Raw genomic sequence first — 25,945 nt, forward strand, 5'->3', positions numbered from 1 at the left:
CTCCCTTTCCATGCTCGGGGCGCTTCCAAACCTCAGTGCTACAGTTTTCCTAGCCCACTCCTGGCGTGGGCCACGCGCGTGGCTGCCCCTTCGGGCCCTGAGCTCCCCACCCGTGCGTCTCATGCATGTAGCCGACAAGTCGCTGTGAAAAGTGTGCTGCGTGCTGCTGAGAACAAAAACAGGATAAACAAATAAACAGATAAACAAATAAATAAAGGGAAAACCACCGACACACGCGAATAAACAAACGAAACCAACCCTGACCCCAGACACCTCAGAGGAACGATGCCCGATGGAAGGGGGGCTGTGGCCGCGGGTCGTGTCGTGTCCTGTCGTGTCGTGTCCTATCGTGCCGTGTCCTATCGTGCCGTGTCGCATCGTCTGGTGTCCTATCGCGCCGTGTCGCATCGTGTCGCCACCCCCGGCGGCTCCGGGGCCACCCGCCCCTCCCCGCCACCTGCGCTGCTGCTGCAGGCGGTGCCGGGGCGGGGGCCCCGTCGAGCCGCCCTTAAATGCCGGCCGCCCCCGGTGCCCTCCCTCTGTCCTGTCCTGTCCGTCCGTCTGTCTGTCCGTCTGTCCGTCCGTCCGTCGGTCGCCCCGCGGCCGCCAGCAGCGCGCCGGCCCCATGGGTAGGTGCTGGGGGGGGGGGGGGGGGGCGGGCAGTGGGACCCCCACCCCGACGGGGTTTGGAAGAGGGGGGTCTCCAGCGGGGTCTCGCAGCGCCTCGGCTGCTCGGGGGCCTGTTTAACAAACGCGGGGCTCCCCAGGATTTCTGGGGGTGATCCTGCAGTTCAGTCCCTGGGGGTGCTGGGGGCTGCCCCGAAAGGGCGCACAGCGCCAGCAAAACCCTTGCTTTTTGCTGGAACTGGTGCAAAGTGCAGGATGCTCGCTGCCTGGGGAAGGCTGGCCCTGGAGCTGCTCAGACAGCTTCCCGTGTTGAAACGTTGGCCGTCTTACATGATTTGTATATATATTGTGTCATATTTAAATATATAATGTTGTATTATAAAAATAATGGGGTGTGTGACGTGTGTGTGCATATATATAATGGTGTGTGTATATACAATGGTGTGTGTGTATATATATATATGGGTGTGTATATATATATATATATAAAAGAGTGTATTAATATAAGTTGGCACGTCAGTGCTGACCGTTGCTGTAAAAGAAGAATAAAGGTGTAAAGCCAAATTGGTTGACCAGAAAGCGTCTCAAACACCGAAGTCAGTCAGTGTTCTCTGGAAAACGTCTCTGCCAGGTTTCTTGCTGAGGTAATAATCTTACCCTCTAGCAACAACAACAAAAAATCAACAACCAACTAAAAGTGCCATCATTATTATTGTTAGTAGTTGTAGTACTGTCATTATTTTCCCCATCGAGCTGCCCCTAAATGTAGTATTGTTATTATTTTCCCCAGGGCTTAGCTAACAGATAGGTGTGAGCTGCTCAGGCAGATGTTCCCTGTGTGTTACAGAAAGTTTGCAGTATGGTGCACATGCTCTGGAAATGACAAAAAGCAGAAATAATCAAGGAGTTATGAAGATAATCTCTATCCCTAATGCTTAGTTATCATCCCATATATCTGCTCACATGAGTTGTGTAGGGGACATCGCCAATAACTTTAATGACCTGGGTATTTGCATGTGCCCTGACATCGGTATGTGAGCACTTTTTGGATGTTACTTGATTTTTAGGAAGATCAGTTCTTGAATTGTCTTCCTGATACTTCCTGTCTTTACAATGAAGATGGCTGTCCACTTCTTTCCACTGAAGGAAAGAATCAATTTGCTTTAACAGTTTTCAAAAGGAACTTAATTGCATTTTGTGCCAAACGCCATAGTGTTGCTGTCAGCTCTTCTCCTCTGTTTTGAACTATGGACTAAATGTTAGCAAACATATTTTTCTTATAGGGATCTATTATGAGCACACTTCATTTGCAGGCAGGGATTTCAAAGTTCACATCTTGTACTTGGTCTTATCTTAACGATAATGAACTTGTCCATGTGGTGCTGTAGGAAATGCTGACATCCACTCCGTGGGCACCCTGTTTATCTGCAGCAGTGTGAGCCCAGCCAAGCGTGCCCTGAAGGACAGAGCTTGCAGGGGCTGCAAGGCGCTGTCTGCCGTTGCAGTGCTGCTCACCACCGTGCTGTGGTGCTTTGCATCATCAGTCCCTTTGATTTTTTCCCTGGCAGTGTATGTGAATCCACTCTTAGCCTGGGAAACAAGGGGAAATCAAGTTTTTTTCTAGTAACCTTTTTGCACCATAAGAATTCTCCTGCTGACTGAAAATTTACTCATCTTGAGTGTATGTGTGGTTACTGAACAATACCATGTTGGCTTTTCATGATTTGTTTTAAGCCGAGCTTTTCCCATTACTTTTTGCTTTGAGGAAGTCTTACCCAGTTTCCATTAACTTGTGTTCTTTCCCCTCCCCACAGCTGCAAAAAGTAAGGACATGAAAAAGGTAAGTACTGCTTTCTCTTATGCTAGAGCGAGTTGCTATACTCACTCTTTGGATTACTTTGGGTAACTTTAGCTGTGTGCAAAAAATAAAAACTTGTAAACGTGAGATAAAAATGCTTTACCTATAAAGTAATGCATTACTGGCAAACACAAACACAAGATAGCCTGGCAGCTCCCAACATCCCAGCTAGACGTTAGTATGCTCGCCACCCTGATAAGATGTCTGAAGAGCCTCTGTTGGCTGGGCAGACATCACCTGGGAGCAGAAGGGTCCCTGGAGCTCATCCTTGGTGCTGCTGAGCTGTCAGCATCTGCTGACTCTCCTCTGGGACTTGTTTACCTCGTGGTGTTAGCATTCTTCCTCGTGAATCTTTGAACTGTTAATGACACCTGTCTCAGCAGTCCTATATCTGTCTGCAGCCTTGCTTTTTTTATCTCGCAAGGCTTTACTCTGCAGACTTTCCCTGCAGCTTTCCCACAGCTTCCTCAGCAGCTGAACTCGAGCGTGTGCAGCTGGGTGCTGCCGGGCCTGTACCTGGGATGCATTGCAAAATGCAGTGGGGTTGCCACCTCTTCTGTGGGGCAGATAAAGCTTTCTGGACAATGGGGATGGCAACAGCAAGTGTGTCAGTAGATGTGTGTGCATGCACACGTATAATGCAGCTGGGGCTTGGGAGGGCAGTATGGTGTGAAACACGAACATGTTATCAAGGCGTAACAGCATATGTGTTTGTTAGAATCATCCTGGGGGGGGAAAAATAACTTTCCTCATGAAAGACCCCAATGGTTCCCCATCGGCTGCCTCAGGAGCGTTGCTCTCACCCTGCTCCTGACCCTTTCCTGACAGGTCCCCGGCAGGGAAGCTTATTGCAGAGCACAGGTTTTGTTACATGTTGTGCTCTTCGTTAAAGCCCTATCCACAGTCTTTGCTGGTGATGTGAGCTCTCTGATTTTCCTTCCCCTTGCCAGGCAGGGTTTCCCCATACCAGGTTTCTTTCCTTTCAGTATGCAGACTTTTCTTTGGTTCACCTGAAATACGGACTAGTCTGGTTCCTAAACCCTCACAAACAATGCCATGGCAATGCAATGGCAAACAATGCCATGCTTTTTCTTCTCCACGATTCTTAAATTTCATGTTTCACTTCTTCTGAAACGTTTTAAACCCTCCCCCCCAAGCCATTATCATCGATCCTTAAAATCTGCATTGCTTTTTCTTTCATTTTCAGACAGTTGATGCATACGCTTTCTTTTATTCTAAAGCACCAGAGTAACAGACACCCAAAGATCTGCTTTGCTTGGCTTTTTGACACCGAGTTTAGATTGCTTTTGGTTTCCCAAGTCCTTGTAAGGTTGTATTGCTCCTACCTGAAGTAGTTTCCACCTGGATAATATTGAAGAAAAAGTTTCCCGGAACTTAAATTACAGATACAAATGGCTTTCATTTCCTTGTACAGAAAATATTTTAGTTTTTATTTCTAAAAAATTAGAGATGACTGATCTTTACGGTCTAGGTGAGTCACTGAAGTGGATGCTAATTGGCATAGCTTTGAGGAAAAAGTCCTGAGGTTTATTAAAAAATCCAATTTGAGCAACTTGCAGAATTAAACTCTGAGAAAGTAAGCTATGGAGAATTATATCAACTTGCATTTCCAGTATTTTTATAGAAATGGTATCATATATTCATCCACTAAGGAAAGCAGGTGATCAGAAATTAAATTTCCAGTCCTACCACTTGTGCTAAACTTGCAGCCGATGGGTGCTTTTTCCACTCCATCACAATGGCAAGAACAGCGTCACAAATTGTATTATGGCTGTCATGCAGATGCCTACCCCAGCAGCTGAAGGATCAGGAAATCTGGCAGTTAGTGCCATAGACTAGGAGCAAAGTCAGTTTTATTGAGGAGAAGTGGGGGATTCTTCATCTAGCAGAGAACATGCAAGAATAGGGAGCTTTCCTGAGATTTGTTTGAAGGGAATGTTTAAAAGTGTGTCCCAACTGGAGGTATTTAACAGTAGTGCCCGGCTTCTAATTCCCTTGTGCTGCTGGGGTTTGGGCTGCTGGGTTTCTCTTCCAAAAATGTTTTTTTGCTTGTGTTTGGTTACCAGTCATAATTAGTGCAAGCATTAGATGCTTAAGATTTCAGATGCGTGGAGCACAAATCTTGGAGGTCCAATATAGCCTTGCTACAGATGCCTTGCGAAGGGCAGATGAGAAGTGTGTAGAGCTCTGGGGATAGGAAGGGGAGGTGGGAATTGATCTGGATTCAGGTACTCAGCATCCTTCCCCTGCAGCCCATGCAGCCTCCTGACACCTGAGCATGCAGCTGCTCCTGCAGGGGCCGTATGGATCTCAGTTGTGCAATGGGTCACAGCACACCGTGTCAGTCTGTGTTGTATGAGCTCATGCTGTCTGTCTCTTGTCTCCAGCCAAGCTGCTTTGGCTACCCCTTGAGCATCTTCTTCATCGTCATCAATGAGTTCTGCGAGCGGTTCTCCTACTATGGCATGCGAGGTACGTCCCATGCCCTGGGTCTCCCTGAGTCTACTGTTCCCCAGCCCTGATGTTGGTTTGTAACTTACTATTTTATTCTCCGTACAGCTGTGCTCGTTCTTTACTTCAAATACTTCCTGCGCTGGGATGACAACTTTTCCACAGCCATCTACCACACGTTCGTTGCTCTGTGCTACTTGACGCCCATCCTGGGAGCACTCATAGCAGACTCCTGGCTGGGAAAGTTTAAGTGAGTGCTTACTGCCCCCCACCCGCCCAAAAAAAAAACAACAAAAAAACAAACAAACAACAACAAAAAAAAACTCCAAGATTTTTTTCCCCAAAGCTTGAGGTTTTAATATAGTCCTAGCTTAGACCTGAAACCACGCTAAGGGTTAGCAAGCATTACAAGTCTGCTAATCAGTTAAGGGTGCTAGTCTGTTTTCCATGTTTATGCATGTTTTTCTCCCAGCTGGACAAAATGCAAGCTAAAGTAAGGAAGGGTTTTCACCAAGCTATGGTAAGATAGATACTGGAGGGATAATTGCACCAGACTGCATCTTTAACAATTGGAGATAGCCAACGAAATGGTGAAATTGTATGTTATCTGTATGTTGTTAAGCGAAACTTTTAGAATATATTCTAAAGTATTCTCTAATTTCAGTATTGACTTAACACCTCGGTGGGAGGTTTTACTGAGCTGCAGCTTTCTAAAAGGACAAACTCTGTTTTTGCATGCATGCAGTCACTCCGAAGTCATGCTGAATGTCGTGCTCGAAAAGTGTAGCTAAATTGCTTCTACCAACCTGATCTGGCTCTCCTTTACCGGTGTCATGATTCTAATAGTGTTTACTTTGCCAGAAAAAGCCCAGTAAATATTTTTATTGAAGGTTATGAGTCAGGAGTGCTTGTTGTCTTGTCAAAGGTCTCCCAGAGATTAGAGATGAGGCGGGCTGCACTGTCTTCAGCCCCTGCCAGCTCTTTGTAGCTGGCCTGAATGAGAAGAAGAGGAAAAAAAAAATGAACAAAAAGAAACACAAAAAACCCTCTATTTTGTCTTGTTTTATCAAGATGGAGCTTTGTAGACCTTGCATCCCTTCCCTGCTGGTAACTGTGTACTGGTGCCACAGCTGCCAGCCCCTTAGCCAGAGCTCAGTAGGACTGCTCAGAGCTTAGTTCTGGGACTTCAGCTCTACAGGAGAACATATGCGTTTGGAAAATGATCTAATTGCCTGCTGGTTTTAATACATAGGTACCTTAAAACACCATAGGGTGCCGTGAGGAAGGATGAAATAATGCTTGTACAAGTATCTATGATGACAAGAGCCAGAGGAGGCTACCCAAACTTTGATAAATGCTCACAGGAGAGCCTCAGTCCTTGCACAGTCCATCTACTTTGTGCAGCGTGCACCAAGGAGCATGCTGGGGTCTGCTCCAGATGGTGTTAGATGTGAAGTTCTTGGGGAAAACAGTACAGAAACTATAAAAATTACTTTTTTTTCTTTTTTCTCTAATTGAGTAATATATATGCAGTGCCAATCATGAAAGTACTCTCTTCACAGCATGCCTCACAAATAAAAACCACAAGTTTCTCCCTGGTCAGCTCAGGTTCCTTTTCCATCGGAAACTTCTTCCCAAATTGTTAAGCCAAGCAACTACAGAAACCATAAGGAAGTGCTATTTTTAAAAGTTTTTTTTTTTTTTTTTTATTTATTTATTAAAACTTCTCCATTGCTCCACTTTGTATAGATTTATATTATACCTTGATAAAGTGAAGAGCATTTACCAAAATCAGGTGAATCTTGTTTTAAAGTGAGAAGAACTTGGTCAATGGGATGAGTGACGCTTCCTCTGCTGCTCTTGTATCATGGTGCTCCAAGCTTGCTGTGAGGGTCTCCTGCCTTCATCAGACACGTTTGGGTTGGCCTAGGTCCCTTCATTCGCAAGGGCTGCCCTGCACTTGGGACTGCTGCTTCTGCAATCTGTTTTGAAATAACCTAGCATCACTGCATTTTATTTCTCCTGTGTATCCTCCAAGCAAACTTGGGTCTATGCCTATTGAATGGAGTCCCAGCCACAAAAGCAGTTGAACATGAGCTATAGTCTTAACTTCTCACAAGTTCAAATGGAGAATGTTCTTCCATACAAGAAAGAATTTGTCATCTTGCCTTGCTTAGTTAAACAGGGCTACATAAAATAATTCTGTTAAACAAAATAGTTGTAGTAGAAATATTATTGTGACAGAGGTGCGCAGAAAGATTTTTTACAACAGCTGAGTCCATAACTTGTCGTATCTGTTAATTATGCTTCTTTGTTAAACATCTTTGGAATAAGCACACGTCTGCAATAATTATGTGTATGTATGCACACATAATTGTCAATGTATATAAAAATGTATCTCCTCTCTTTATAACAGGACCATTGTCTCCCTGTCCATTGTCTACACGGTTGGGCAGGCAGTCATGGCTGTCAGCTCCATCAATGACCTGACAGACCACAACAAAGACGGCACTCCAGATAGCATTGCAACGCACATGTGAGTTGCCTTGTACACGTGTGTTCTCCATGTTGGTGGGGGGGACAACTTAAGCCTTAAACTTACACTACTTGCATTTCAACAGTCTTGCAATCAGCCTTGTATGCATGCTGTAACTAAGAGAGCAGAGAGATTTATTTTTTCTTTTTTTTTTTTTTTTTTTTTTCTACTTTGTCCTAGTGCCCTGTCTATGACTGGCTTGATCCTCATTGCACTGGGCACTGGTGGCATCAAGCCTTGTGTGTCAGCGTTTGGTGGAGATCAGTTTGAAGATCATCAGGTAAGAATATATTTCAGATTTTTAGTCATGTACATGTTTATATTAATGCCTGGCTATTATAGTAATCTGATGTACATATTTAGACAAGTACCTTATTTTAGATCTTCCTGAATAGCTGAAGAACAAGGTAGATAACTATTTATCTTGAAATGTGCAAACAGATCTGCTGGTGGTTCAGTCTAAGCCAATCAACATGGCTGTGGCAAACCCTTTCTAAAACCATTTTTGTTCTTACTGTAGGAAAAACAAAGAAGTAGATTCTTCTCTATCTTCTATTTGGCCATTAATGCTGGAAGTCTCTTATCCACTGTAATCACCCCAATTCTCAGAGGTAAGTCCAGCCATTTATTCACAAAATAGTTAAATAGCAATAAAGAATGAGCATTGGATTGCAGTCATTTAGGCTTAAATGAACAGGCAAATCAGTCTTCGCATTTTCTTCTATGTCATCCAACTTCTTATGGATGAGCAAAAAAAAAAACAAAAAACAAAAAACAAAACATTTCAGATCTGAATTGCCTTCAGATCTAGTACCTCTAAAGAGACACGCTGAAGCCATCACAACTTCTATGCCTAAGGCGTGTTTTAATTCCATGGAGGTACAAATACTGCACCTCCTCCAACACCTTTAAAACTATAACTCAAGGAGTTGCATTGTTTGGTGGGAATGGAGGGTGAGAGTGCTCCACTCTGAAAGTGAGAACTATCCTAAAGAGTGCCCATAGAAAGTATGGAAGCAGTTATGCACATGCACACACACTGTTCCATTTGATTAAAGTAAATCACGTTTTTATATGATCCAAGGAGAAGGTTGATTTCTCTTCTGCTTGTAATGAGCAGCATGACTCTAAACCAAAAGCAGACCAATTCACTGATCCATATGCACAGAGATTTTCATTGCAAGCTTATGCAGATGGGGTAGGGATGTGCTTGGCATGAGTTTGAGGAAGGCTGTTTTTCTCGAAAGCAAGAAAATAGAATGCAAGCTCTGGAATAATCCTAAAGCACTGGACTGAAATTCTGGCTTTTGGATTCTTTGACAGCAGCTGAGTGGAACAGACAGTGTGGAGCATTTTAGGTGCTTGCTTAATGCAAATTCTATTCTTTCCCAAAATTGAAGGAGACACACAGATGGTACAACATGCAGCTTGCTTCCATGCTGATACAGGGTGAAAAACACCTTGGAAAAACTGGCAAAGTTAGTTGAGGAAAGTGATACCATTACTTTCTGTGACAGCTAAAAATATGTACCTCAAACTAACATGTTAATTAGCTGCAAGCTATTTTTTTTCTAATGGAATTATTTGGTTCTCCTTTCGTAGAGGTATGGTGAAAATTATTACTTTCAGTCTTTTGCCTGTTATTACTTTTAGTACTTTAACGTGTTAGTTGCTACATCCACACTCAAAGCATCATTTCAGCACGTGTGCATGAAGCTTATGAAAAATAATCACCAACTACTGGCCAGGAGTGTGTTTGTGTGTGCATATTTTTCACAAGTTACACTTGTTACGTTACTTATCTTCACTTAAGAACTTGTCTCAAAACCTTTGTAACCTAGGTCCTTTCTCCCCAGTAATATGCATTTGGCCATTTTAATGTGATTCTTCTTTCCCCCACGTAAAACTAAATGCAAATCTCCTATGAGGAGGGGCTGAGAGAGCTGGGACTGCTCAGCCTGGAGAAGAGGAGGCTCAGGGGGATCTCATCAATGTATACAAATACCTAAAGGGAGGGGATGAAAAAGATGGAGCCAGGCTCTTTTGGTGGTGCCCAGTGCCAGGACAAAAGGCAATGGGCATGAACTAGCACACAGGAGGCTCCCTCTGAGCACCAGGCAGCACTTCTGTGCTGTGCGGGGGTCGGAGCCCTGGCACAAGTTGCCCTGAGAGGCTGTGGGGGTCTCCTCCTTGGAGACCTTCAAAAGCCACCCGGACATGGTCCTGGGCAGCCTGCTCTGGGTGGCCCTGCTGGAGCAGGGGTTGGACCAGATGGCCTCCAGAGGTGCCTTCCAGCCTCTACCGTTCTAAGAATTTGGTGATACATAATTCCCCTTCCCGGTACTATAAGGCAGATGGGATTCTGGTCATCCATCCTGCTTATGTCAGCAGAGGTATTTCTTATTCTTGAGTCAACAATGAATGCAAAGAATAGAAACCCTGTGTAAAACATTGGCAGCAGCCCCTGGGACTTGTCTCTAACATTACATTGTGTTTCAGCTCAACAGTGTGGCATTCACAGCAAACAGCAATGCTACCCACTGGCATTTGGAGTTCCTGCTGCCCTCATGGCTATTTCATTGGGTAAGTTGAACTGTGCATCTTGCTGCTTCAGTTGTAGATATGGTTAGATGATAATGATTTCCAAATAATAAGAAAGTGGTTGAAATCTCCAGATACCAATCTCTGATATGAAAATTGCCATGTCATATGTTGTCTATATTGCTTGGCCTACTGGGTTGTAGAAGTAAATGATCTTTTGAAGGTAGGATGAGACCTTAAGGAAAATCTGGTTTTTAGAAATTATTCATAGCCCAGCACAGTGAACTATGCAAGGTAACTGTCCTTGCACTTGTGAAATACCATACTGGTATGCCAGTATTTATCAAGCTATTGCACTTTAACTTGCTGTACAACAGATTACTCCCTGAGCCTTTTGGCTGCAGTACAAAGACCAAGACAGTGGTGCCTGTAGAAGCAGCTTTTGGAGGTTTTGTCTTTTTTGTTTGTTTGTTTCTCTCCTGATGGAGTGGCTGGTGTATGCCATGGTAGCCCTCTCCATGAGGGACCTGACCAGGAGCCTACCCAGGGTGGGACACCAGCTACCGGTGACCCCATCTTATCAGTGCACCCAACCCAGGGTGACGGCAGCTTCGGGTGTTTGCCCATTGCCTTGCCCAGCACGTGGGAGGGTGAGGCCGGGGAATGTGTCTGTGGGAGCTGTGAGAGTGCTGGCAAGCGCTGTAGTTCAGGTGAAACCTCACGTGTCCCTGTGTGATGTGAGACGCAGTGCCCTTGGCTCATGAAAAGGAGTCATTAAGCTTTTAATCAGATGCATCAAGGCCAAAGAGAAGGTCCAGAGTGGCTCTCGTTTTGACCACAACTTGTATCCCACTGAGGATGACCACTTACCCCAGGAGTTTTAGGATTTAGTCCTGTGTCATAAATCATAGTAATCTGCTGATACTAATTTGATTTCTTTTACCATGTAGTAGCATGGCAGTAGTCACCCTCATTGCTCCTTAAAAATTTACTTTCAGCCTGATGCAATTTCTTAATTGTTAAGGTTTTCATACTTTTTTTTTTTTCCCACTGCTTTCAGTTAATCACAAATTGATTTATGTTTGCTTACTGTAGTTGTGTTCGTGATTGGAAGCGGAATGTACAAAAAAGTTCAACCTCAAGGCAATATAATGGTTCAAGTTTGCAAATGCATCGGAGTAAGTACTGCTTGTGCTCCCAGAAAGCCTGACAGGAATTTTCAAAACTGCTTAGCACACTTGCCTATAGCAGAAATCTCTCATATTATGAGGAAAACTTAAGCAGTTTTCAACTCTTCTTTCCAGAACACTTCTTACTGGTACCTCCAGATTTAGACTGCCTTTTTAATTTATCTGTCTCTGTTTATACCTGAATTTACACACAGAGAAGACAAAGCAAGATGTTAGTCATCTGTAAAAGCTTGCTTCAGCTTCTGGGAATCATCCTTTTGCTCATTCATGTACTTTTCTGTAGCCCTTCAGGAAGACTGGCAAGCGTGCAATGACTTGAGTCAAGAACAGAGGTACTAGTGTATCTTATCAGCAAAAATATATTGCTCAGGAAAATAAGGCCTTGTTTACAATGCAGAAGTATATTGAGCCCCACGGTATTAAGGAGGTCAGGGGATTATATGTCAGTATTGCATATACTGATATATAAGTATTAGTATAATAAATACTGATATATAAGCAAGCCTGAGAGGAAGGAAGGTAAATCTGTGTGAGTAGCACTGCACATCCCACACTTGGCAGTGTCTCTGCTCTGAGATCAGGGGACTTTTCATTTATGAGCTTCTTTGTTCCCCACACAGATCTCCTAGCTTGTTACAGCCCAGACCACTGCTTGTCTTGTAAGCACTGCCAAAAACAAATTTATGTGACTTTCGCTGCCACTTAAAGTGCTGCCCCTAGAGCCCAGCCCAGCTCAGCCATGCATGCTGTGAAAGTTTGTGGATTCCTGCAGGACTATATTTGTGTGTGTTAAGTATCAAGGAATTTCTACAAGATACAGTTTTTTGTAGTGAAATGTGCTCTTGTAGCCATTCAGCTCTGAAGAGCTGCGGAGATGACATTCTCTCTTGATTGCTATATGTGTTAGCCTTAAGTAGGCCAGCCTTCAAGTTCCTAACAGCAACCCACATTTAGAGCTGCTCAGAGTAGCTCTGAGCTGTTTGGTTTACCTAGTCCCAGGTGCACACTTCACTGGATAGGTGGTATCATGCCTTACATTCATTATTCCTGTAGATGCTTAGAGAAGGTAGCAGAGGTCTCCTTTACTTATGAAACAGCCGATAGTCTTAGAAATGTTCGAAACGTCATTAAACAAAGTTTTAATGGTCTCTCCCCAGTTTGCCATCAAAAACAGGTTCCGGCATCGCAGCAAGGAGTATCCCAAGAGAGAGCACTGGCTAGACTGGGCGAGTGAGAAGTACAGTGTAAGTACTGTGTGAGCACTCCTGTGCCTCGGCATCCCCTGACTCTCAGCTCCCATGCTGTCTGCTCTGATGCATTGCTTCAGGTGCTAGGTAAATAGTTTTGGGCCTCACAGCTGTGTAGAAGTTGATGGCCTTGTGTCCCATAGTCCCCCAACCACATCCTGTGCTCCCTGGTCTACTGTCCACCTTGCCCCTCTGTCAATAGCAGTGCAAAGCTTAGTCTCTTCCCCTTATTTCACTTTTGCCTAGGTGTATTTTTCATATGGGAAGTGCATTCCTCAGTTCCCCATCATTTGAATTCCTCCTATGTAGTGCTGCTGAAACCTACCAGGAAAACAGATCAGTGGGGAGCTAAACCTCCTGCTGCCGTTGCAGTGTGGGCCTGGCAAGAAGCACAGGCTTTTCTGCTATCAGTGTCACCTTTAACCAGCAGCCCTCCCCACACCCAAAAGCAGACCTTGTGCTTTTTAACAGAAGTCAGCAGAAGCACCCACAACATCCAAAGTTCAGGATGTGGGTAAACACTGCATGAGAGGTCCTGTGTCTCCACCTGCTGCTGTGCGGTGAACAGCAGTGGAAGCATCTGAGGTTTTTCACTAATTCCTTTTTTTTATCATTCTCCCTCACTGCAGAAACGACTGATCACTCAAACTAAGATGGTGTTGAAGGTGCTGTTCCTTTACATCCCTCTCCCCATGTTCTGGGCGCTTTTCGACCAGCAGGTAAAGCAGAAATGGTCTGGCTTTGCAGTTCTGTCTGTGCCATGTCGCTACGCATTGTGGAGTCACTGCACCTAGAAAGGTGCCTGTGTGAGGGTGGAAAGCACTTCTCTGCAGATTCCTTACCCTGCTTATAATGCACAGTGGTTATTCTGAGTCAATGTTCATATAATGTCCTGTGGTCCAAGAGCAGCCAGCTGAACTCCAATTTATCTGAGCATTCCCAGTGCCTCTGACCTCAGCCTCTCCAAATCTTGTGTAGGACAGCACGTGGAGGATGAGACAGTAATCTAAGGCTTTCTTGGTTCCCACTCTTCTTTGCTGTCAGTTGAGATGCAATGCAGGGTCCTAGTGTAAGTGCTCTGGAGACCCAGGGAGGAGATGAGCTGGGTGCCAGCCTGCTTAGCCAGAGTGATTAGTTTGTCACACGTACCTCACACCTTTAAGCATAAGCCTGTAATTGACTTGGATGGAGTGCTCACAAACCATGAAAGCAGGTTTTCATAGTTTCAGGTATTGAAGTATGAATTTAGGAGGGTATCTGAGAGAACCAGTGCCTGAAAGCTTTATCTAAGGCAGAGGGCATTAGGTTTGGTCCAGCTTGGCTGCATCATGCTTTTTTACCAGTGAGCTGCAACTATGAGTGCGCTCTGCTGCGATCAGGCAGACACCTTTCCAAACACTTTACTTAAAACAGTTCAAGACGAACTTTGGGAGACTGATTAACCATGGGATTTAACTCTCTCTTCTTCTGTCAAGGGGTCAAGATGGACGCTGCAAGCCACCACGATGGATGGGAACTTTGTAGGTTACTGTTTTTTTTCTTTTTCTTTTTTTTCCTTAACATTTACTTTTCCTATCAGTTTGGTTTGTTGTCGTAACACTAAATCCTATTTCTCTTTTTTCTTTTCCACCAGGGAGCTATTCAGATTCAGCCAGACCAAATGCAGGTATAGTAATCTTCTGCCTGACGATCCTAAGTACTTCCCAAAGATGATATCCGTATATTATTGCCCTTCATAAAAAGGACTTTGAAAATACTTACTTTTTTCCCTTATTATGTTCATCTTTAACAGACTGTCAATCCAATCCTGATTGTTATAATGGTGCCAGTTGTTGATGCTGTGGTTTATCCTTTAATCAGGAAATGCAAGATCAATTTTACGTAAGTTGATGCATTTACCTGACTTCAGCAGAGGCTCATTGTAGTGGTTTCGTTAAGCTGTTCTTCTGGCCCTAAACAAAAGCAAGCTTCCAGCTAAGGAAAAAAATAATGCTTTATTTAAAGTGGGGTTAATATTTAAAATAATAGTAATAATAAAAGGACTTTACAAATGGTACATAAAGGCACAACAGCCTACAGGAGAAGAATATAATAGCAAAGTGACGATGTGATTTTTCTTGAAGTGAAAGGCAAAATCTTTTGACTGCAGGAGAGAGGCTGTCTACGGTTGGTGTTTTCCACTAATCCTATTTTTCCATGAAGTAATGAAAAATTTGGGATGAGGAGTGGCGCTATGCTGGAAATACTTCTATTCATTTGTGGACACTCTGAATCAGACAATTGTTGCCATAAATAAAATATCTACCTTAAATTTACCCCTACCACTTAACTGAATGTCAGTAGATGTCTCCCAGTTCAATATATTTCCCTGACTTTTTCCATTCATTATTTCGACTTACACATAGCAATATGGATAAAAGTTGCTATCCTTTTGCAGAAGGTGTAACTTTTTGTCTTTTCATTGTTTTTGAGCTACCAACTGTACTGTTTTGTTTTTTTTCTTAGTATATATCAGATTTTCCCAACTCAAATACGGAAACCTAACAACAGTTTTGTTTAGATGATGGTTAACTCTAGAAATGAGCCCAGCAGATTCAGAGTAACAGGTTAAGATGCTGCAGGAAACTTAATTTCCCAGTAGTGTAACTGAACTAACACTAAGAGGTACCTGGTGTAGCTGAATACTTCATCTAACATCAGCCCTTTGGACAGTGACAATATCCCATCTGTAGTCCTTTTGGTTTCCTGTTTCAGAAAGGAAAACTTCACACTTAAAATTTTGAATTAATATTTGTCTTAATTTGCATTTATGTTTTGTTGCTGTACCAGGCCTCTGAGGAAGATCACTGTTGGCATGTTCCTTGCTGGACTGGCTTTCATTGCTGCTGCTCTTGTGCAACTGCAAATAGATGTAAGTTCAGCCTTGTGCAAGTACTGAATACTTTGTTGTTAATGCAGAACAGTCTGTTCAAGGTGAAAATGAGCCAAATATGATGTGTAAAATACTTGTAATTTAGGAACCAAGCATGTGATCACAGAAGTAGAGGGAGGAAAAATATAAAGTATATTGCAATGCAGTGTGATTACTATAATAAAACTACCTATGAACACAATACTGCAAAACATCTCATCTGCCATTATCATCAGTCATGAATTAAAGACAACATCAGGTCTTTAAACTGAGATTAAAAGCTGAAAACCAGATGTTTTCCTTACTGGGGAGCTGCTTTTCATCTCTGATCTCTTCTGACATCTAAACTGGAGGTGAGGTGTGAAAGGCCACAAAGTTGTCATCATACCATGAGTAAAAATGATTCCTGTTTAAGGCAGGACTCATCACACCTAGTTTGCTTGCTTCAAAGGGAGGTGTCATGCCTGAAAGATGTAGATTTTTCCATATAGCTGGGGAGTCTGACACTTCTGGGTGATGATGGTATCCCAAGATCTGAATTGCTGTCCAGAGCTGTCCGCCTGTCTTCATGCACTATTGAGATAAGATGCTTTGCTCTTAAAAAGCTTGAGTTAGGAATGAGGAGTTCTCTCCTTGACAAGTAGGTTCAGCAGTGAAACAAGCCTTATACTCACCTCTTTCTCAAAGTTGAGAGGCCTTCAGTGGGGATGGACACATTCTGAATACCCTGTTGAGAGGGCCAGAGCATATCCATAGGCATAACATAGATATGTACCTGCACTGGGCAGAAGCGTGTCCAGAACTGGCAAATTCCTCGACCGTTGCACAGGATCTTTCTGCAGAAGGGAAGGTTTGGACCTTTTTTGTTGTGTGGTTGTACCTAAAGAGAATGAAAAAGACAAGTAGAGGAAGGTCAAGGCAGAACTGCAATACATACAGCTCTTGCAGCTCTTGAGGCTCTGCAGGAGCAGATGGTACTTACTGTTAGAACTGATGGGAAGTGGAGTCTCCAGAAGTTGCTCTGTTTCTTTGGACTCTCACACCACATGGTGCCTGTACGTGCTTCTGGCCATTTCAGCAGCACTATTGCTGGGAAGAAGAGTCAGAACATTGTACAAAGAAGTTCAGAAACCTAGACCCCCATAGGATGTGGGAGAAGACTGCTCCCTGACCTGCAGAGTGGCCTCGATAGCAAGACAGCTTGTGAGACTAGGAAATAAAACAGTTATTAAAATTGCATCCCTACAACTGATAATCACAGATCATCAGGTAAATGGTAATCTTTGTCATGAGATAAATAAGAGTGCAGTAATTGTAGTACCTTTTTCATGTGACTTAAGATAGAGCACTGATTTCACTTCTTTCTATCCCACAGAAAACTCTTCCAGTTTTCCCTGCAGCTGGGCAGTCCCAAATCAAAGTAATAAATCTTGGTGCTGATAATGCAAGTGTAACATTTGTATCTCGGAATTTGGATGTGAGCGTAGAACCTCTGCAGTGGGTAAGTAAGGGGAGATGGGGAACATCAGGTCACAAAACTGAACGGAGCAAGTCAAAGTCATTCTTAACTAATGGCTCAAAATTGATTCTTTTCTATTTTTTTTTTCCTCTATTCATTTTAAGTATTTCTTCCTCTTGTGGAATAAATTGTTACTGAAAGCATACAGTGAATAAAGAAATAGTACCCATTTCAATATCCTAAGTAGAGCAAGTTAATATACTAGTAATATACTTAGTAATGGCTTTCAATTGATTGGTAACTTTACTCTTGCTAAAAAGGTGCCATTTCTTAACAGTAAGAACAGCCCTAGCTTAATAAATAAATAAATAAAATCCATCCATGTCTAGGAAGTCACTGCGCTTACTGTAAGAGATCACTTATGTGAACAAGGAGATTTTTGTGTGGCTACATCATTCAAGCTTTTAACCTTGCTGTCAAAGACCCTTTTCAGGTTCTTTTACAGCAGAGTTTTGACTGTTAGCTCTACTGACAGCAAAATGCAGTGGAGCTGATGGACCTTTTAAATAATGGATGCAAGGAGGTCTTAGCAGAACAAGTATATTCTCTGGTAGCCTGCTGCCCTGCTTCCATATGTGAAGTTTATATAACCATGACGAACACCTGAATATGAAGGGTGTGAAATGTTCTAGTCCCTCCTGTAGATGCCTTATAATCCAGATGTTTTGAATTGTATTCTATACACCTATAATATATGTTTATTAAAGAATATTTGCTTTCCATATTTTATGCTTCTGAAATGTAGTTAGAATATCTAAAATACATATCCTGGTAATAGTTGTTTCTGTTATGCTAAATAGGCAAAAGATGCAGTTTGGATTAGCATCTTGGAGGAGGAGGGGCCATTTGGAAAATGCTGCGCTCTACTTAATGCCATTGCTGTCTCTATTGCTGAACAGAATTTTGCTTGGTGGTGGCAAGCCTGGTTTAGCTAAGTAAAGAAATTCATGGGGAAATGTAACAGCTCTTCCGTAATGCTTGCAGGAAGTTTGTAGTACTTTCAGGTTTGTGTAAAGGAAGAAAATAGTCATAAATATTGATCAAACATGATTATCTTCTGACATAGAAAACACTACAAAAATGGAAGTCAGGAGATGCTCATGATCTGTTACTTCAGAAGTAACATCCCCGTAAACTTATGACACACTGAATGGAGTATTTCCTCAGAGGTGTAGACAAATGCAGTTGCATGGAAATTCACAGCAATTTGTCTTCTTTGTAGACGAACTACAGGATGTTTGAGACTTCCCAGTTACAATCTGTAACGGTAGCCTTTGGAAATAACAGTACAAGTCTAAGTGCCCCCCTTGCAGGCGGAGACCGTTACACTCTCACAGTTAAAAATACGATGTCAGGCATTGCCACTCAGTGGGTAAGTCTGCTTAAATCCTAAGAAATATGTTAATGTCTTTGCAACTATCTATGGAGTGTGGGAAGCTCAGAGGACAAGCTCTGGGGAGCCTCTCTTTTGTCTTGTTTTCCCTCTCCTCCCCTCTGCTGCCTGAGGGAAAACTGCACCAGTGAGACTGAGCTGTAGAGAGCAAGGCAGGATGCTGGGACAAAACAACCCTACAAAGCAAACAAAAAGACACTTGGCCAACTTAACTTGACGGTTTCAAAGAGGCTTAAATGCGTGGCCTTACAGCATTTTCTAGTAGATATGTATCCTAGAAGTAACCTAGAAGTAAGGTCTGGAGTCTTGCCCTGAAGCCTCTATTGGCTTTCGCTTGTATGTAATAGTGCACATTTAAGCTGTTCACTGATGCTTATTAAGCCTCTTGATAATGGTCTCTTCCACCAGCTGCTTGACAATGTCACATCAAAACCAGAAGAAGGAAAGAATCTTATCAGGTAAATTTTGTTTTGCTCCTCAGCTTTGCAGTGGTGCGACTGCCCCTTCAATCTACTTCTTGGGTGGACTCTTCTTGCTCAATGTAACTTTCTATACTGTAGGAGATCTCCACTTGTTGGACACCTCACTCAGATGCTTAGGGGGTGTAGGAACTTCCAGAATACAATTCATCTGAGCTATTTTGCATATCTACTTTGGGTATAACTTAGCTAAATCTTGGAAGTGAATGTTTCACTCTACTGCCTAGACTTTTTTTGTTGTTGTTGACAACAAGCACAGATATAGATGCCTACCTCCTTTTTAATCTCAGGTAAGAAGTGTCTTACCGCTTGTCCGTTTTTCTTCCACATCTTCCCTTTGGAGATGCATTTGTTACTGACTGAAGTAAATGCTTGCTTCTGACATTTCCCTAGGCAAGCAGTGGGATGATGTTGGATCTAGCTCGCTTCTTGCATTAGCCATGTCTTAAGAGATTTATAGATCTTTCAAAAGTGTTAATTTTCAAGAGTGAAAGGGGAAGGCTTAATACTCACTGTGCTGCAAATATATATACTAAAACCTGTGTTCTTTGGAATACTAAACAAACTATTCATCACTTTTTATTTTAAAGGTTCATAAACAATTTGCCTTGGACAGTCAATGTCACTATGGGTGATGCGGATTTTGGAGAACTGACACCTCTCTCTGCCAGTAATTACAGTGTTTTTTCAGGAGGCAGGTGAGCATTTCCCACACCTTAATCTAACCACTTAAAGAAATAAACATACTTGTCCTTGGGGAAAGGACATAGAAACTTTTTACATACTGCAAACAATTGTCTATACCCATGGACTCAACTGTGGTCTTTTCCTTCTTCAGAACAGATAAGATTGTGGTTTCTACAAATGTAACTAATTGTACAGCTACTTCAAACTCACTTGGATTTGGTGGTGCATATACAATTATAATTAATGAGGTGAGGTGCTCTTGGATGGACAATAGTTTTTTTCATTTTAATATTCTTTAATTAAAAAACACTTGAACAATTATTTATTTTGCCTTTAATTATATGTATGGTAGAATTCTCATATGCTAAACTGTCTGAACATAAACACTTCATTAACAAAGGTAATGATGAGCATGATAATGATATAATGCAATAATTCATCACTAATGGCTTTAAATTCTTAGCCTTACTAAGGATTTGCATGAATTCTGCTGTAAAATAATTACCACTTTACAACTTGCTGTGTGGTGATTCATATACAATGTTTTTGCTCTCCCAGAACTTTGTGTACTTACCTATAATTACATAAATGATGTAGAACTGTTTAGATTGCCCTTAGTGTACAGACTCGTTATTGCTGTTCCTAATGTGTAATTTTAATTTTCAGTGTTCTGGAAACGTTGCTGCATTAAACTACAGTCAAGATATTCCACCCAATACAGTTCATATGGCTTGGCAGATCCCTCAGTATTTTATTCTAACATGTGGAGAAGTAGTCTTCTCTGTAACTGGGCTGGAGTTTTCATACTCACAGGTAGGTTTTGCCACTCAGAGCCCTCACTGTGTTAAGAGTTATGAGTTAAGTCCTTACCCTGATACAAAGAAAAATCTTCTGTGACCTCTTGTTTCTAAGAGGTGGTTTCATCATTGTTCAAACAAAGCAGAGATATCTTTAGAGTCCCTTAGAAGGACTGTAGGCTGGTGCAGAATGGGCTTGTTTCACTAAGCATTCAGTGTTCTCCATGGAGCTATGCTGAATTATGGAGCTATTCTATGATGAAGATTTGATCACCAGTCCTCAAATCACCTGACATGTGACATTCCATTGAAAATAAGCGAACTGTGTCGCTGCTGTAAAAGCAAAATAGAGACTTCACAATTATAAAATGAGCCAGTACCTTATCTTCAAGGTTGCACTGGCTTAATTATTTTTTTTCCCACACAGTCTTTAGCAGCAGTGTAATTATACACTCTGAATTGCTCTGTCTTCTAACTTCAATTTGTATTACTAGCTGCGGGTTTCTTCCCTTAATTCTGAGTCTATATACTGTAATGACGGGAACATAAGTTGTGGCTTGCTTGACTGTGATGTGCTCAGTTTCTTCATTTGGTGTGTATCATGTGAGTCTGAGCCAAATGTAAAATGTGCCCACTACTTGGTGCATACAACACAGGTGTTATAGCCACTATTAGAAAGCTCTTGTTCCTCAAAGCTTTCCCTGGGTCTGTTTAGTTCTGTTCAGAGAACTTCAGAGAACCAGTACTTGTTATAAAGTAAAGAATGCTGTAAACATCAGAAAGTGCTAGCGGTGTTTGACTAAAAATTAAGTGCCTTGTCTCTGTAGGCCCCATCTAACATGAAGTCAGTGCTGCAGGCCGGATGGCTGCTGACGGTGGCTGTCGGTAACATAATTGTCCTTATCGTGGCTGGAGCATCCAAACTCAGCCAGCAGGTAAGTGCACAGGCAATTGGTGTCCTACCACATTACACTATTAAATAGCAGCCCTAATACAGGGGGGAGTCACGGCCGATAATCCTCAGCCATAACTTTTGAATATCAGCTCTTACAGTGGAGTTGTATTTATAACTGGAATACACAAGGCTGAAGTCTTAGCTAGAAGAGTGTACCAGTCAGCTGTAGAACTAGTCTCACTCTCCACCCAGGTCAGTAGAAACTTTACCCCTGCCAGCCTGGTTTAAAATGAGACTGCCTTACCCTCTTGCCCTCTGGCCAAAAGAAGGGGCTGAATTTCTTCTTCAGTCTTTCTGGTCCATTCCCACACTTCCAGGAGAAGGGTACTGTTGAACTTTTCAGCGTGCATAGGACTTTTTCTTTTTGCTTTTCAGTGAAGACAGAACAGCTGAAAGAGTCTCAATTTAGAGATGCTTTAATATCTGTTGTACACATCTAATACTTACTCCTTTAAGTCATACACTACTGGTTACGTGTGCTCAGTTCCACATTGGGAATTAACTTAATTCCTTGCAAACAGTAAGATGGTGTATTTCTTTGGAGGAATGACCATCGATGGCTTAATTATACATTTGTGTTTTGTGTTTTACAGTGGGCAGAGTATGTGCTGTTTGCTGCCTTGCTGTTTGCAGTTTGCATTATCTTTTCTGTCATGGCTTATTTTTATACCTATATTGATCCAAATGAGATTGAAGCCCAACTTGATGAAGAAGAAAAACAAGTCAAAAAGGATCCAAACTTCCATGAAAAGGAAGTTGAAGCTGTCTCTCAGATGTAGAAGGTATATTCAAGAGCACTTGTAAATCATGGTATCCCATTAACTGTCCGTGCAGTAAGAGGAATCAGGGTATTGCTAACATCACTGGATAATATGCCTCATGGGAGATGTTAAGAAAAAACTGTTCTGACTTTAAATGCAGCCTCTTGAATCAAGAGGAAAAGATTAATCTCTTGTACTGAACATGATATCCTGAAGAAACTCCCGCAGAATTTGCACTCTTAAAATGTACCTCAAGCTCAAATACCATAGCATTAAAATGTTGAAATTGCACATGGCACTATTAGACCCTGTGAAGAGGTGTATTTTTGTACTACATTTCAATTTTATATCACGAAAAAAACAAGTATTGCCAAGAAATAGTAATTGAAGCCAAACTGTCTGCATGATCCCTCTGCCCTCGTTGTTACTTGAAAGCAGCAGGTCACATGTGCCTTAAATTCTTTTTTTATGTCCTTAAGGATTGTGGGAGCAAAGCTCCTGGATATCTCAGGTTAAAATGTTGTCTGCACTCCACATAGCAGTGACTTGGACATGCACTCTGGTGTTCTTTGTATGCCTGTTAACTACTCATTTGACTCCCGGTATGTTCTTAATTAAATGTATTAATGAGGTGTCCACTGAGGTAAACAGACAATGGCAAATGATATTTGGAATAACAGCAATAAAACTTGTAACAAAATACTGAAAGTGGGCTAAGAGTACTAATGTTTATTGTTGTATGCTGCTGTCTAGACTGTCAGGGTGCTGGGGTGGTCTTTCACGTATCTTATGTTACAGAGAAGATAAGATTAAATTAACTAATTAAAAGTCAATAATTCTAACTTCAGTCATTGCAGGTAGACAGCAATGTGGTTCTTTATTTCAAACAAAAATACTTTTTTTTTTTTCTTTAAATGCAGTCAAAATTTGCACCCCTGTTTGACCAGGTAGATACAGGAATGCGTACGTCTTGTATGCTTGCAAATGTTACAGATATATTGTACAGCTTCCAGGTTGTTTCCTATTACTTGTTAGCTCAGCCCAGTGACTCCTGACCGGGGCACTTAAAACTGCTCATGGTCGGACTCTGTGAACTGCATGTATCCAGTCCCTGCCCTTTGCAGTTCTTGAATGTGAGCCTATTCACAGCACAGTGCTTTCAAAACTTCCCTATAGTTTTGGGAAAATGTCTGTACAAAATTGTGCTTTTATTTTTAATTTCTGAAATTAAGTTTCTGAAATTAATTGCACACCATCTATAAATGCCGTTACTCCACACATCAATTTTACAGTTTCCATTCATGCCTTGACCCAGTGAGTGCTTCAGTGTAATATCGCTATCTTGCAGAGGTTAGAATACTGATAGAAAAATAACTGGGTCCTGCCCTAAGAAGTGAAAAAGAGATATTGTCAAAGGGGAAGTAACAGCTCCTGAAACCATCCTACTCTACCACGAGGTGGGGCAGGGCAGTCAAGGATGCTCCACTTCCAGCCTAATTCAATCACTGCTGGTCCTCAGTAGCCTAGAGACACCACTGCAGGACTGGATTTTGTGGAGTTTAGGACACTACAAAGGCAACACAGGAGCCTACAACTCTATGGATTCAAGGGTCTGTGTGAAGATCAGTGGCTTCCCTCCAACAGCACCTACCCCATCACTTGGAGGCTCTCAGCAGCATCCTGGTCACAATGACTGTACAGGAGGACTGGGGGCAGGGGGAGGCGATCTTTTTGGAGAGGAGGGACTGGGGTAGCTCTTCTGTAAGTGTAGAGAGCTCAGTGAGGAGCTGGGAGCTGCTCTTCTGCAGCAAGGCCTGCGTGAACTTGGATGAAAGGTGGGTCGTCGGCAGGGCAGTGTCACGGGCGAAGCCAGTGCAGAAGCAGGCACAGTTCTTCTCTGCATAGCCTTCACTGTTACTTCCTCGGGCAGCAGCAGGACCAGACATGGCCAAACCACTTGTGCTTTGGTGAAGGGTCATTTGTCTTGCCCTGCAATGCTGAAATGGCTGTGAGACCTTCTGAGACAGTCGTAAGGAGACTTTTCTGGTGAAAGGGGCCCTGCCTTGGGTAACAACAGCGCTGCATTTTGGAGGTGAGGAGGAAATAAAAACTGAAGCTGAAGAAGCTGCATAACTAAATAAAAAACATAATGAAAATGATGCAATAGCCAGGAGGGAAACAGAAAGGCACATCTGCAGTGCTTGCTCTCTATCTGCTGTTGCAACCCTTCCTTTGACCTGCATCTGCTGTTAGTGGCAAATAAAACTCTCATGAGATTAAGATGAAATCTCAGCTGTCTGCTCGTGCGAAAATCTGTTTGTCTTCCTCCTGTGAGGTTCAGCTGATGGCAGTGCTTGTCCCTGTCAGAGTTTCTTTCCATCATAGCCCTTACGGGCTCTTTTTGCTCCAAAATGGGCATCCAGTCCTTACATTAAGGGAAATTATTAAATTCTGATAAACTTCCTATTTTTTATTTTCTTAAAATCAGTGTTCCTGGAGCCATGCTGTGCTTCCTTGGTATTAAAAATCAGAAATGTCTTCTACTTAGATGGCAGTCCTATGTCCTAAAGGTCTTATCTTACAAAAAAACATTCCAAGTAAAGGTTAATTCAATTGGCACCGCTGCTTCAGGCTGGTACTTCACTTCAGCAGGGTGCCTGAGATCAATCCTGTAACCACCTAACCGAATTAATGACACTGAATGCGTTTTTAAACTGCAATCTGTTCCCAAGCACAGGCAGGCAGGGACCAGCACTGCTGCATGGGTTTACCAACGTCAGAGCCGTGCTGGCAAGGCCTGGATCAGCGCTGAATCGGCGAAGGGGACTGCATGGGAGCATGGAAATGAGCGTGGGGGGACAGCATAATGCACGCGTACATTACCTACAGTTACACCTGGACTATTGCTGCCCTACAGGGAGCAGGAGCGTGGGGCTAATGGTGATGCTATTCCCCACTCCAGCATGGCCCAAGTGGCTGCTGCAGACCACCTCGTCCCCTAGTGCAGGACCAGACCGTGGTCACTGACCATGGCATCATTGTCTGAGCTACAGAAACCCAGGGTAGCTTTCAGCTTTTTGGGGGGGAGAGGTGGCCAGCACTTAGACCAGCCTGGAGCCACCTCCGGCCTGCCCTGGGGCACCGTTCTGAGCCAGAGAGTTTCATTTTGTCAGGCTTTTTTTTTTTTTTTTTTTCCTTTCTTTCTTCCTTTTTTTTTTTTTTCCTCAACAAAACTGCACGTTGTCATTACAGATTCTAGGTAGCACTAATAGTAATGAAATATACAATCATTTCCTATCTTTATTTGACATTTGTCACAGCCTCCTTGCACAGACTTCCCTAATTTAAAGCAAATCCCCCCCTCTCGCCGGCAGCGACTCGTCATTTCCAGCCACCAGATGGCAGAAAACTACACGAAAGGGGCTGAACAAGATGTGGTGGCACTGGGTCTGAGACAGAGAAGACCCTCTTGCGTCGTTTCATAATGATTTTCCACTCCTAATTATCCCAAACTCAAAACTATCCGATATAGAAAATAGCTCGTGCATGCATCAGCATTGCTTTTGAAGACTCCGGGGCAGCCGCGTGTTTAGGAAAATAAAACTACCCTGACTGATTTTAGTCAAGTGAGGGCCCCTGGCAGCACTGTTGGAAGTCTTATCTGCAGTCTTCTTAAAACTTTTAAAAACCTGTTAAAACAGCCTGAATCCTATGTGGCGTTGTATAAAGATACTTTGATATTGACAGAGAGTAAAGAAGAAGAATAAAGCTGCCCATGCTGCAACACCCAACACTCTTACTCTAAACGTCAATAAAAATCACTGGGATTAAACCACCAGAGATGAAACCCTGCCCTCAGAAGCAAAGCCCCCGGCAGCTCTGGGGAGGCGCAGCCGTTTTGTGACAGTGAAATGTCAGTCAGACAAATGAAAGTTTGCTCCTGTGGGAGCAGCGAACTCATCCCGAGAGAAA

General features: G+C 42.7%; 1 protein-coding gene across 1 annotated transcript; it reads left to right on the forward strand.

Moving 5' to 3' along the window:
- The first annotated feature begins 487 nt into the window (after positions 1-487).
- On the forward strand, positions 488-22,675 carry SLC15A1 (solute carrier family 15 member 1). Its single transcript, XM_035318948.1, has 23 exons — positions 488-629; positions 2,442-2,467; positions 4,894-4,978; positions 5,066-5,207; positions 7,374-7,493; positions 7,674-7,773; positions 8,014-8,104; positions 9,993-10,076; positions 11,130-11,212; positions 12,382-12,468; positions 13,101-13,190; positions 13,947-13,991; positions 14,105-14,137; positions 14,264-14,352; positions 15,301-15,382; positions 16,758-16,883; positions 18,124-18,273; positions 18,703-18,752; positions 19,364-19,471; positions 19,612-19,708; positions 20,127-20,273; positions 21,085-21,192; positions 21,806-22,675. Exons 1-23 carry the CDS (start codon positions 626-628, stop codon positions 21,989-21,991), a joined length of 2,133 nt encoding a protein of 710 aa, XP_035174839.1. The 5' UTR covers positions 488-625; the 3' UTR covers positions 21,992-22,675.
- The last annotated feature ends 3,270 nt before the right edge of the window (positions 22,676-25,945 follow it).

Source organism: Oxyura jamaicensis, chromosome 1, assembly GCF_011077185.1.
Source record: "Oxyura jamaicensis isolate SHBP4307 breed ruddy duck chromosome 1, BPBGC_Ojam_1.0, whole genome shotgun sequence".
Classification (NCBI taxonomy): domain Eukaryota; kingdom Metazoa; phylum Chordata; class Aves; order Anseriformes; family Anatidae; genus Oxyura; species Oxyura jamaicensis.